Genomic DNA, 14,157 nt, shown 5'->3' on the forward strand with positions numbered 1-14,157 from the left:
AAAGCTCTATGATTATAATTTTGTTTATTTTCACAGAATCACAGAATTATTGGAGTTGGAAGGGGCCTCTGGATATCCAGTCCAATGCCCTGCCAAGACAGGGTCACCTAGAGCAGGTTACACAGGAACACATCATGTGGTTTTGAATGTCTCCAGATAGGCAGACTCCATGACCTCTCTGGTAGCCTGTTCCAATGTTCTGCCACTCTCAAGGTAAAGAATTTCTTCCTCATGTGGAGGTGAAATCTCTTGTGTTTTAATTTACGGCCATTGCTTCTTGTCCTGTCACTGGGCACCACCGAAGAGTCTGGCACCATCCTTGTGGCACCTGCCTTTGAGATATTTATGTGCATTGCTGAGACCCCTTCTCAGTCTTCTCCAGACTAAACAGGCCCAGCTCCCTCAGTTTCTCCTCATAAGAGAGATGCTCCAGACCCCTAATCATCTTTGTGGGACTCCAGTGGACCCTCTCTGGTACCTCCTTGTCTTTCTTGTGCTGAGGAGCCCACAGCAGGACACAGCACTCCAGATGGGGCCTCACTAGGGCCGAGTAGAGAGGGAGGATCACCTCCCTTGACCTGCTGGCCACGCTCTTCCTGATGCACCCCAGGATACCATTGGCCCTCCAGACCACAAGGTCACACTGTGGACTCGTGGTCAATTTGTAATCCACCAATACTCCCAGGTCCTCAGTGGAACAGTTCTCTAGTAGGTCAGCTGTGCTGGTACATGGGGTACCTCCCCAGGTGCAGGACCCTACACTTGCATTTATTGAACCTCATTAGGCTTCTCTACTGCTCGCCCCTCATTGTCCCATTCTGCCATGTCATCATAGAAGGTTATCAGATTAGTCAAGCATGATTTTCCCTTGGTGAACCCATGCTGAACCCATGATAACCTCTAGACTGACCTGTTCCGTCACCTTTCCATGGATGGAGGTAAGGCTAACTGGCTGGCAGTTTTCCAGGTCTTCCTTCTTGCCCTTTTTTGGAGGTGGAAGTAACACTGGCCTTCCTCCAGTCATCAGGCACCTCTCCCTTTCTCCATGACTTTTCAAAGATGATGGAGAGTGGCAGAGCAACAACATCTACCAGCTCCCTCAGCACCCATGGGTGCATCCCATCAGGGCCCATAGATTTACGGGTGTTTATTCTGCCTAGCTGATCTCTAACCCAACCCTCTACAAACAGGGAAAACCTTCCTTTCTCCAACCTTTTTCTCTTACATCTGGGGTCTGGGATTCCTGAGGACCAACCTCAGCATCCAAGACTGAGGCAAAGAAGGTATTCAGTAATTCCACCTTCTCTATGTGTTCCATTACCAGGATACCCATCTGATTTAGCAGCAGCCCCATGTTATCACTGATCTTCCTTTTGCTGCTGATATACTTGTAGAAGTTCTTCTTGTAGTCCTTGATGTCCTTTACCAGACTGAATTCCAAGTGGGTCTTGGTCTTCCTTGTTGCATCCCTGCATACTCTGATGATCCTACAGTCCTTCAATGTGGCCTGTCTGTCGCCTTTTCCACATCCATTAAGTTCTTCCTTGAGTTTGAGATCTTCTAGGAGCTCCCTGCTTATCCATACAGGTTTCCTGCCTCCTTTGCCTGATTTCTTCATCATGGTCTTGAGCTTGGAGAAAGTGGTGTTGATGACCAGCTCTCTTGGACTTCCTTCTCTTCTAGAATCCTATCCCATGGCTTTCCTCTAAGCAGGTCCCTAAAGCACCAAAGTTAGCTCTCTGGATGTTTAGGATCCTAATCCTCCTTACTGTTTTACTTCCTCCAGGCAGGATCCTGAATTCCACCATCTCATGGTCGCTACAGCCAAGGCTGCCCCCAACCTTTGCATCTTCAACCAGTCCCCTCCTGGTTTGTTAGTACAAGGTCTAGCAACATGCCTTTGCTTGTTGGCTCCTCTATCACTTGCATCAAAAACTTATCTTCAGTAATCTGCAAGAACTTCCTGGACTGTGTGTGCCAGGCTGTGTTGTCACTCCAGCAAATACCAGGGTGGTTGAAGTCCCCCGGAGGAACCAGGGCCTATGACTGTGAGAGTACTTCCAGTTGCCTGTAGAAAGCCTCATCAATTTCCTCCTCCTGATCAGGTGGCCTATAGCAAACCCTTATTTTTAAAGTGTTAAATTAGTACATTTTTCTTATCAATTAGCCTGCTAATATTTTCACTTGAGTTTTAAAGAAAGCTAGATTATAAAGCACATCAATCTCCCTTCTCATCTGGGGCATGGTTCTTTCTTTTCCAAATGTTATAGTATTAGGGACTGAGGAAGCAATATGTTTTTACTGTCCAAAATACAATTTTGTACTGTAGATACAGACTAAGTTGAAATTCTAATAAATCAGCATTTGGTTTTCTTTTCTTTTGATTTAGGTTATTTTTTTATTTTTTTTTTTACAAGATGACGTGATATGCATGCAGACAACTAGAAGGATGTTTTTTTAGGTAAGAAATTACTCAATGTCAGGCAGTGCCTGTTTTTTTACTACACATACCCTCTCTCCTGTTTCTTCAAAGAAATGACTTTTCTGGGAAACAATTAGCACAAAATAATCTAATTTAGTGAGATTGCAGTGTATATGCACTATTTTATAGCACTGATTCTAAAGCAATTAGTTTTCTCTTTGCCTTTTATAACCTTTCACAATGCTTCAGATGTGCTTCACTCTATATTTGAATGTTCTGTAGAAATGGTGCAAACCCACAGAGACTTGCCTGAGGCTGTGGGAGTTCAAACCCTGGAGCCTGTCCTCACCAGCTGGCACCTTACTGCTGCATACATTCAGTTGCAGCTATAAGCATTAAGTACTAGTACTATTACAGATTTCTGAAGTAGAGCGCTAGGATATGAGAAACTGCTCTATTTGTGACCACTTCTCCCTTAACATTTTGACTCTTAACCTGTGGCTGTGACAGAAGTGAGTTCTTCTTCATGGTTGAGTGAATTGTGTTAACCACAGCAGCATCCTTTCTGTCTATCTATCCCCTAGGCTTCTTGCCAACATATTTCAAAATTTGTAAAACAATATAATAAATTTGACAGAGATCCTGCAACTTCTGAACCATACTGCCAGAGCATTACATGATATTACCTCAGTAGAACTAGGGAGCATCATGTGATACAACCTCAGTAAAAGTATGTGTTCTTCAGATAAATCAGAATGAAAAGAACCTGACAATGTGCCCAAGGGGATTATCATGTGCAAGAAATTGTTGTGGTAGAACCTGAGGACCACCCTCCCCTGCCCAGATTTAAGAAGACTGATTCCTACTGGACAAAGAAAGGAATTTTCTTCCCAAATTGGGTTGAAGGAAAATGGGGGAAACTTTTTGGCTGATGGTCAAACTCCAGAGGGTGGATTCTTCTTGGAGTCCCATCTCTCCATCTGGCTGTAGGGCCTGAAGCAGCCTCTGAAATACTCTTTAGAAGTTTCAAGTGCTCTAAGACTGTTTTTTTACCTGTGAGTCCCCAAGCTTCACATTCTGTCTTGAGCTTGTGAAAGTTGCAGCACTGAATCACATTAGACATCCCATAGAAAGTGACATTGCATCAGTCACTTGTTTATTCATTGGAATCCTAGTTTTCTGAAGAAATCATTGCAAGGGGAGAGATCAGGTCCTTGCTGTCTTACATTTTCAGTCATTTATAAAGTAGTATGCAGCATGTCCTCAAGTAGCTTTTTATTTTGTTTAACTTATGGGTGTATCTCTGAGAGGAAACACATGTTTCTCCTCATGGTCGAGTCCTGGAAGTTGCAGTTTAAATTTGATGAAGTGTTTTATTCCCCCAGATAAAAATAAATAAATAAAAAATTAGATTTAAATGCATTTGTTGATGAGGAAAGTCAGGAATCCTCCTAATTAAGACATTTCTTAGAAAGGTAAAATTTTTATCTGGGAACATAAAACACTTCATCAGTTTTAAAGCCACATCTGTAAAGACTCTATCAAGAGGAGAAACAGGCATTTTCCTTTATTCTGGCTTGTCTGTGTATTTAAGACTTTTAACAACAATTTTAAAAATATTTAAACCCAGTTAGAAACACTTGCAATATAATAGGGATAAGAGTGCCCTCCCTCCCTCTGTTTTTAATCTGGTTCTCTTGATGGAATAAACTACAAGGTTGAATTGGTAACTGGATTATTGCCTCATAAAACAGCATGAGGTTACTATTATCCTTTAATTTTATATCTTTATTAGGGAGTAATGTTGGTCTTATTTAAATCACTGACTTCTCTAATGGTTTTTCTCCTCTTTTACAAATTTATGAAACTAAACCCTAAAGGATTTGGTCTAAGTGCAGTTGGCATAACTGCCTTTGTAAAAATCTTTGTGTTAGCAGTTGGTTATAATCAGCTGCTTTAACTGGGCTCAGTATGTAGCAGGATTTAGCTGCTGATAGCTAGAATAATGCTTATAAAATATTAATTCTGAAGTTTTTATTTTAAAAAGCTGCATTTCCAGTAAGAGCATTAGAATTTTGATGCAGCATGAAGGTGAGCAACAGTGCCCTGTAAACTGTATAATGTATCATGTTCATGCAAAGGATATATTTAACACCTTGTGTGTTTCTGCTAAGATTAAAAAAAGCTTGTCTTTGCCTTGCAATTCAGTAAAGTAATGTTGAAAATTTTCGAAAGCTAGTCTTTTTTAGAAAGTGACTAATACGAGTGGCATATTTAATGATGCATTCCAGTGAATGCATCCACCCAAATTTTGGGACACAACACATACTGTGGGTGAGTCATTGACAGTCCTTAATAGGAAAACTGTTGGATTTGTGTCATCAGGATGTACTTAAAATATCAATACTTTATTTTTTAGGAAAAAATGTGGCATCCATCTGTTGATTTCAATGTGCTTTGGTTAAGGTCATGATCAATAAGGAAAGACGAGTATGGGTCTGTCTGGTATGGTATGGCTCTGTTGTTGAGTTATAGTTGAGTTTTACACAGGAAGTGAATGATCTGTCACCTTCATGGGCTGACTGATAGAATTGGAGAATATACTGTTTGAATGCAAGGCAGGTACTGACTTTTCAGTCAGTATACTTAGAAACTAGTCAAATAATTTGTTCTGAGTTTTGTATTTTTGCTGTTTATCTCTTCAGACAATCTTACCAGTGCAATAACATGCACATACTTCAAATTTTTTAATTAAATTAGAGCAGATTTTATATTTAAGTTATTGATGCATCATTTTAGTATTGCTTGTAAAAAGTCAACTCTGTGTTTGGAATTCTTCCTTTGACAGGGAATGCTGCAGGCAATGCCATGTAGAGCTGCTTTCTCTTGAAATACCCACTGTTCCTAGTAGGTTCCTTTCTGAAATTTGTCTGCAGTGGGTGTTTTAAAGAAGCCTTTCAATTCTCCTTTTGTCTTCATTGAACAAGGGCTGAAGAAGATTTTTACAAATATGAGTGTGGGCTCTACATTGATGAAAAAAAATATGGGAAGTGGTTACAAGTTTTGGTGAAGGCATCCCTCTGAAACTAAGAGGACGCTGAAGCCATTTTGAAAAACAGGAATTATTTTCAGCTCTATGATATGGTGAAATACACGCAACATGATTTGCTTACAGTTGGTATTTTCCTTATGTAACGTCATGGCAAAAATTAATGAAATCTGAATGAAAATAATTTAGAAACTTAGACGAGAGGGAAGACAGGAGGGTGTAGTTTGGGGACAGGAAAAGTCCAGGTGAAACTGAAAGGAAAGTAGTTTGGGTGTGTGCATTTGTGTGTGTTCTAGAAAATATCTGATGCAAAAACAGTGACTTTCTGAGAGTCATGTTTTGGGGAGTAAAAGGAGGTATGGCACATAAGTAGCACTTGGGATTAAGAGAGGAGGTATTCACAGAGCAGTGCAGGACAGTGAGGGAGAATATATGTAGGTGCTATGGCTTGTTTCACATATGTTCCAGAGCTCTGGTTCCTTTCAAATGTTATGTATGTGCCAATAGAGCTGTACTTTGTTTAACCTCAGAAAAATAATGGTTGCATTTATGCAGGGCAGAGGTAGCATGACGAATAAGTGCTTGCTGGTCAGAATATTGCAGAGATCCATAATATGTTTATATTATTGGGCATACTCCCAGGTAATGGTATCTTGTGTGCCTTTTTGATAAACAAATCCATGTAATGTTGATAAGGAAATCCAGGATGTTTGGGTTCCTTAATGTATGTGTTTACATACATTTTTGTTTTATTTTTTTTTGTTTTTTTAATGTAACATTAGCTTTGATTGGTAATATAATGGTTATTGCATATATAAAATATCCCTGGCAGTTTTCTTTTTTTGTTCTAAATTATGCAAATTTGCATAACTCCAAAATGGACCTTTTCTGAGACTGGAGATCGTAATGTAATTGTGGGCTTTATAGTTAAGGTTAACCTAATGATACATGAGCAGAACTCGTAGAATTTCCTACTGAAGATCTCACTATTTGATGAGAGTGACTCACCCTATTAGAGGTCATAGATGTAGCAGATAATTAGGGTAATTTCTGTCATTTAGCACTTTGTAGGGAGCTGCTTGTTATAAACCACTTTGTGTATTTTATTTAATCCTAAAGGAATTTAATGAACCTCAGAGAGGGGATTTTATGCTGGTGATTGCATAATAACTTTTTTTCCTGCCAGACACTTAATGACTAAGAGGTTATCATTAAATGTATTAAGCACTTCTGTTCTGTAACTGTCTTTCTAATATGTTCTCCCAAGGGTTATAATTTATTGTCTACCTAAACAGCTGCCTGTATTCAACATTTTGGTTTGTTGGTTTGTTTTCATAACTTATTTTTTGTCTTGCAGAAGTCAAAGAAAACTTCCTGTTTCTGTTCATGTATTTTAGATAATTCCCAAACTAATACTGAAGGTGTTGAAGCACTTTACATGAAATTAGTCTTCGTATAAATTAATGAGAACTTTGCTGAAGATTTTAGTGAAACCACAAACTCAGTTAGGGTGTTTGTTTATTGCAGATTTGCCTTAGAGGTGAGGACCATAGACTAACATGTCAATTTTTTATCTTCTTTTTAATTTAGACTATTGAGCTGTAAATTAAAGGGAAGATAATTTCTGCTCGTGGAGGAAAAGAAACGTGAATAACCTCAATGGAAGACTCTCAGGATCTAAGTGAACAGTCAGTGAGTACAAATGTTGATAAACATGGAGGGAATGGAATAAGTTGAACTATGTACAAGTTGTGTGAAGAGAGGGATTTGAAAATGATAGTATGATCTTGAGAAAGGTTCTGATCTTCTAGTTTAAAACCTTCTCTTAGTTCATACATTAAATAAGTGGTTTTAATGGTTTTTTTCCTGTTGAAAGGTACAAGATTATTGCTATATAGGATTTTGCAGAACTAGAATTGTTGGAGGGATATAATTAAGGTACAGTGAAAGAATAAAATGTTATGAACTTGCACAGTGGTATGCCTTGTTTGAATAATTGCATTAAAATGTATATCCATAGTGATCTGTCAGTTTTGCCAAAGCACGAGTTACCGAAATCACAAACGATATTTCAGATGGTCAGACTGTGGCCGATGACATACACTGATTGCTTCAGGATTCTCTTGGATTTCAAGGGAATTGTGAGAATTGGCAGTGTTTCATGTCAGAGAGAGATTCCCCCTTGTCACTGATGACAGATCTGTTAGAAATGGGGTGGATATTTCTTCTCCTTTTTCCTTTCTTATTTCTCCTTTCCTTTAAGGATGTGGTCTCCAGACTTCCTTACCACCAGACTGCATTTCTTAGGAGACAGTAGGCTCTGAGCAAATTTAAAGTTATCTCGTCTTGCCATCCGAAGTATTGGTTTTGTTTTTAGTATCTTAATTTCTTAATGTTTCTTACTGGTCACAGTAGGGGCACATTTTGGAAGTTCCATGATCCCTACAAGTCTCAGCTTGGGCTTAATGTACTAAAGATCAACAAAGGAATTTCGAATTTCTATTTCTGACATGCTGAAAGAAGTTATCCATGTAATAAACTAGTTTTAATATATATTTTTTATAGCAGAGACTTTTATGGGTAACACAAGTTCAAGGAAGTGGGAAGAGCTGCAGGTATTTTTAAAATGCCAGTAATTATCTTTAATAAGGAGTACTTAGCTCCTAACTGGGTGGCTCCTATCTGAGACTTTATCTTGGACTAGAGTTTTATTGCAGATTTTAAGTGGTACAGAACTGGAAAGTCTTAACAGTGTCTTAAGTCCCCACGGTGGTACTACTTGGGTCAGCTGCACCTATTTAAAGTGTTTTAGAGCATGTAAAAGCTACATGGCTTCATAATTTAATAAAGTTTTATAAAGGTCATAAAAGATTAGGCAGAAGTTCATGTCTTGCAGTCTGTGAAACAATTGTTCTGTGGAGTTATTAATAGGAAGTAGATGAGCCAGTTTAGCTTAGTGCAGAAATGTCTTTTCTAGTAGTTTAAATGTTTTTGCAGCACTGGATGCCTGATAAATGCATATTTTAGTAGCTATTTTACTACCTAGTCATAGTATAATTTCCGTAGTATTTCTCATAATTACTACATATCTTTATGTTAATAACATGGAAACAGTCTTGTGGGTTACAAGCTGAGGCGAAATCTGTGCTGTGTTGTGTATGGAGCCAGGATTTTCTGGCTTTATACTATTGTTAGTGTCACAGAAAACTGTGATTCAAGACAAGTTTATTCTTCTTACTCTTCACTAACAGTGGCAGAACTTCAGGGTAATGGGTGGGAGAGCCACTTCATCACTCCCTTCTTCCAGGTGTGCACTGAGACTTAAGATCTCACCAAGATGTTGGGCGCTGTTCTGAGAGAAGGAATTGTGCTGTGAGGCCCATCTGCCTAGAGCAGGCATTGACCCTTCATTTCCCGACTTCAAAAGCTGTTTCACTGTTACATAATGGTTAAACTACTCTTGCAGCCAATTTTTAAAAGAGAAAATAGCGTTTCTGGCTTAGTTCCTTAAAAGCCACAGGACTAGAGATCCCAGGTAGAAGGGGGCATTCTCAAGATAAGGCTTTGGGGGTTTAGGCTCTAGGAAGGTATCAGATGTAAATCCGTCAACTCTTCTGCTTGTGCTGTAGCTGTAGTGTTTTGTATTGCTTAATGGTTACTGAGTAGCTCTAGGCAGTTTGTGTTTATCAGGCAGGATTTCTGGTTCTTGAAATGTTCAGGAAGGATAAGTACTTCATTTCAGCTTCAAGATTCCTCTTAGGGAACTAAGTTCGTAAGATTTAGATAATGAAAATTCAGGGAGCATAAGGATGTAGTGTATTAGATTGTGTGAATAAGCATGAATGTAAGATCTGTGCTCAAACTTGTGCTGGCACCTTGCCTTGAATAGTCTAGTCCATGGTTACTTGAAAGACTGTCTTTCTCTGCAACTGGGATAGGCGAGGAGGTATTTGCTGTTGGATGGTATGTTTGATGGACAGTTGAGGATTTTTGAATAGAGATATACTTTATTGAATTCATTTCCCTGGGCATTCTGTTAAAGAGTCTTTCACCCTTGGGAGAGGAGGCCAGTGAACAAGGTTAATTTTCAAGTGTTATTTTAAAAAAAGGAAATTATGCTAATTTCTGCAAGTATATCATCCTCCTGCAGCATGATATACTGTAGCGTTGCTTTTATTCTGACAGACTTATCCATAAGTTTGAGTTCACTATTATTATTTTAATGCAAGTTTTTGGTGTTTACTCTGTCTTTAAAAATGCACTAATAGGAAATGATTTGTTCTATGATTCCTGTCCTGAAAGTATATCCCAGCATCCCTTCAGCTATATGAGAAATAAACTCTTACCCTTTTTTCTCAGAGCAATGAGTGGATGACCACATGTTGCTTCAGAAATCTAAGTGCACCCATGTTCTCTGAGCTTCTAAAGAACTGTTTTTGACTGAATTGAGCAGCTGCTGTTTTCTGAGATGCCAGCTTGATTAGATGTATTATATATACCACTTAACGCATTATGTCATTAATTTATTTATTTTTCCTATTTTTGTTTCTGATAAATTCCTTGCCTCTGCTGTGTTTTAAGTTGTTATGCTTCTGGCTGACCAGAAGTCAGTCTAGTTGCCTAATTGTACTGTAGGTCCTTTATACCCAGAAACCTCATATTCTCCCTTTGCTTTGCCTTTTCTCCTTTTCTCATGTGGCAGCGGTGGGAGAATCAAGCCTTAAAGTAGCTCGTACACTGACAAAAAGATTCAGAATCAGAGTAGAGTTTGTTAAATTTTGGTTTTCCTGTCTTTACTCACAACTGCATAGGTAAATAGCACTTTTTTGAAGATCAGTGAGAAAATAATTCAAGCTACTAGCTGACACAGGGGAGAGATGGGATCTTTCAGGTGCAGCTGAGATCCAGAGGATCCCTGAGGTTGGCATGGAGTGGTCTGGGTTGTACGATCGTGGCACTGTACTTCTGGAGTGGGTCTGTGTCCTAAAATCTCACAACTCCTTTCTTTCCAGTTCAGATGCAGAATATGCTTGTACAACCATGCATAAGAAGGAAATTTTTTCACTGATAGGAAGGCTCAGTTTATAGTATTCATAATGAAAAAGAAAAACAAAAAAACCAGTAAGACAGGTATTTCACAGACAGAAGAAAATATCCAAATGGTCCTCTTCATATTCTGGGGAGAGATCTGTTACTAAGTGCAGGCTGCTATTTAGCAAGTAAAAGAATACTTAAAATCACATATATTTGTTCTATGTGGACAGATGTAGGTAGGTAAAAACATAATTTTAAGAACTGTGTTTGCCATAGACTTTGTGCACACTAAATTAAAAAAAATGTAGAAGATGCAATAAAATATATCAGATTTTATTTTACTATTGTTACTTCCTTCAAAAAACCCCTGATTTTTTCTAAATGCTAACTAGAAGTACTTTTTTATCAAAAGATGCATGTTAAAAGTTCTTCTATTTAGTTTTGAAATTGGAGAGAAGGAAATTTTGCAGATCTTGTATTTATGAACCATCTAGCAATAGGGAAACAATTTTTTTAAGAAAAAACAATCTTTTTAAGACTGGTCTTGGAGATGGCTAATAAAATGGTAAATGTTTAGCACCCAGATAGTCCTCTGATGTGCCTTGGTATAGCAAACACACATAGGATTTTGAGAACTACAGTTTTACACTTTTATTTTGTTCTCTTCTAGTCATCACTTGCTGTTCAGTCTCTTAGTAGAAGAAAAAGAATTTGGCTGCTAACTTGCTAGTTTAGGGTTTCAAAGGGCCTTATTAGAAACTGGTGTAATTTCATCCCCTGGCCCTTTTATATAACAGCATGCATATTTAGATTACTTCATTTTAACCTAGAATTAAACAATAGATTGCAGTGCTGTAGGACAGGACACTAGCAGATGTGAGGCTAAACCTGAATGAACAGGTTTTCATTTTTGTGACGTTTGGACAATCATCCCTATTGTGCCCTGGGTAAGTTATTTGTTTTTTATCAGATTATGCAGACTGTTATATCTGTTACTTGCATTTATGGCCCATTTGGAGCTGGACAATCCGTGGCAACCTTTTCAGACAGTGTTTGCCCATTTTTGTTTTGTTTTAATGTGTGAAGCTGTCAGATGTGATCCCTTTGCAGATCACTTTTCAGCTGTAGCTACTTCTCTGTCACACAAGTGCTGTACTTGCAGCATTTAATCTTACCCCTGTCCGGGGTGGGCAGCCTGCTTGCACCCAGGAACTTCAGCTGATGCTCATTTTGATAAGATGAAAATTAGTTTAAACTTTTTAACTGAGTTAAAATGGTCTTTTTAACTGTTCTGTATCACAGCATAGCATGTTACGGTTCTTATGTCTGTGATATCAATATTTGTAAGACTTGGAATATTACAGACCGTTCAACTTGTCATATTGGTTGAAAGAGATCTCTGGAAGTTAACTAGCATAGCTTCTGACGTGCTGGCAGTATGCACAAATATTTTACTTATAAAAGCAAAGAACTGTATCAGTAATACTAGTAAGTGGAGAAATTAAGGGTTTAATAAGCAAAAAAAGAAAAAAATAAAAGTTTCCTTAACAAACGATTCCTTGCTTTTAATTAGAATCAATCATTGAAGAAAAATTCTGTAACTTGAAGTCAGCTGTAATAGAAAACCAGCATGTCTTTTCAAAGGTGTATTTCAGAGCATTTTTGAGAGTTGCTTAGGTATTTTATGACCTCCTTTGTATAGACACAGTAACTGGCACAGAGAGATGGCTTGCCATAGAGGATTCAAAATTATGATAAAGTGTAACATCATAGTTCCTTGTCACTCATCTAATAAGAATTTGAGGTAGAAACATCACTGTTGTTCTCTCTCAGCTGCAAGACCTTTATATGTGGCATAACAACCTCTGTGAACATAGATATTTTTTTTTCTAATTACTTTGCCCTCTACCACTTCAACATTGCCATTTCTATGCAATAATCTACCAGTGCTAAATTAGAAGCTACTTTTTCCAAACTACATTAGTGGTTGTATATATATTTCATTTCTCCAGTTTACCAAATGGGATAGACTAAATAAGGCAACACTCAAAAGCAGATAATGCATTTGGACATGCAGAATAAACTGAAAACTGATTTGTGCTTTGTATGAATTGCATATCATTGGAGAAATAGTTTGGTATTGGTCAAAGATACAAAGATAGAATCTTCACTGTTGGCATATGTGTCATTTTTCCCCTGAATTAATTAAAATTGTGATTTGAAAGCACTTCATTTAAAAGCTAAAAGCTAAGGGAGCCCCTGGTGGTCTAGAGGGTTAAGGTGCTGCACTGTCACCTCCGAGACCCAGGTTCCAGTCCCGGTCGGGGCCCCTCCCCGGGCAGATGGAGCTCGTTAGCCCTGTAAGGCAATCCATCTACATCCTGAGGACCTCACTGCCACCGTCCAAGCATGCTTGGCCCCGGCAGATGAACCTCAGGATTAAAGGGTGGGCTCAGTTCCGTGCACACTGTGTCTCACCTAAAAAAATCCAATGCGCAGGCTGGAAGGTGTAGAGACCTTCCCCGGTTCTTCGTTCACGAAGGCTGGCCATTCATTCATTCATTTATTTAAAAGCTAAGTAGGCAATCTCTTAAATATACGTCTAAGATGAGACAGAATGATATCCATGGCTTGTAACCTTGCACGATGAGATGAAAAGAGGAGTTGGCAAACAAACAGAAATGTTCCTGTCATTGTCACAGTCACATTTCCTCTGGTTCAGCACTCTACCTGTCTTCTGGAAGATGTTACTAAGTCGGTATCTGAGGTTTAAATGGAAAGATTTAAATGGATTGTATTTAATAACAAAGAAAACCAATAAAAGAAAGTGTTCTGCTGTCACATACTGTCCTTGGAATGCTGACAAGGACTGGCACATAGCTTCTATATAGTTTTGATTGGTATTCCTGGCTCCAGAGAGGTCCCAGACTAGAATTTTAGGGACAAAACTACTTGGGAAAATTGCTGCTGCCATAAGCTACATGAACTTCCATCAAGGTAGATACCATCTTCTGCACAGGGGGCTCTGGGGTTTCTGGAGCACAAAATTCTTTATTACTAGTGATGTTATAGCTCTGATGCTATATGGATATCAGCGGTGACTTCTATATTGTAACTGATAATACCACTAGAAAAAATAATGGAAAAAAATTGCAGGTGCAAAAAACTTTTCAGGGCCTGAAGATGGGCCAACTTAGACCTTCTTTGAATCTTCAACAAGAACCTGTTCACTTAAGGAAAGGCTTTTGTGTATGCATGTACACATAAGACTTGGAACATATGAGTCAGTCTAATAAAAGTATTACCTCTCTCTGTAAATGGTACTTCTTTCTGTTAAAACATCTGAATCTGACAGACACATTCCAAGCTCTGCAGATGAATTTTTCTTGTAAGATATGAGGCTTGTTAAAGCGTGTAAAATGCCAAATTTATAAGTGCTATATTTTTAATTTATTTCAATATTGTATTTGAACTTAGAATTACGACATTTGCAAAGATGACCATGTCAGTCCTATCTGTGAATGCAAAATGAAAATAAAATAGTTTACTTAGGAGAGCGATCGTACGTCAGCTTAGGCTTCTATTTTTACAGTGTCCAGGTGAAGTTAACGTGTCCAGAAGTAGTTTCTTCATCAGTAAGAAGAACTCAGAG

The 14,157-nt window shown here is 38.4% G+C and overlaps 1 protein-coding gene across 1 annotated transcript in view; it reads left to right on the plus strand.

The window, feature by feature from the left end:
* The window catches only part of EYA4 (EYA transcriptional coactivator and phosphatase 4), a 158,218-nt gene that overhangs the window by 12,739 nt on the left and 131,322 nt on the right, over positions 1-14,157 (plus strand). Inside the window, exon 2 of the mRNA XM_027898957.1 lies at positions 7,062-7,163. Coding sequence (XP_027754758.1) covers positions 7,131-7,163 — 33 coding nt within the window. The 5' untranslated portion in view covers positions 7,062-7,130. The remainder of the gene's footprint in view (positions 1-7,061; positions 7,164-14,157) is intronic.

Source organism: Empidonax traillii, unplaced genomic scaffold, assembly GCF_003031625.1.
Source record: "Empidonax traillii isolate 1590-97213 ecotype Southwest subspecies unplaced genomic scaffold, ASM303162v1 scaffold631:size1259156, whole genome shotgun sequence".
Lineage (NCBI taxonomy): Eukaryota > Metazoa > Chordata > Aves > Passeriformes > Tyrannidae > Empidonax > Empidonax traillii.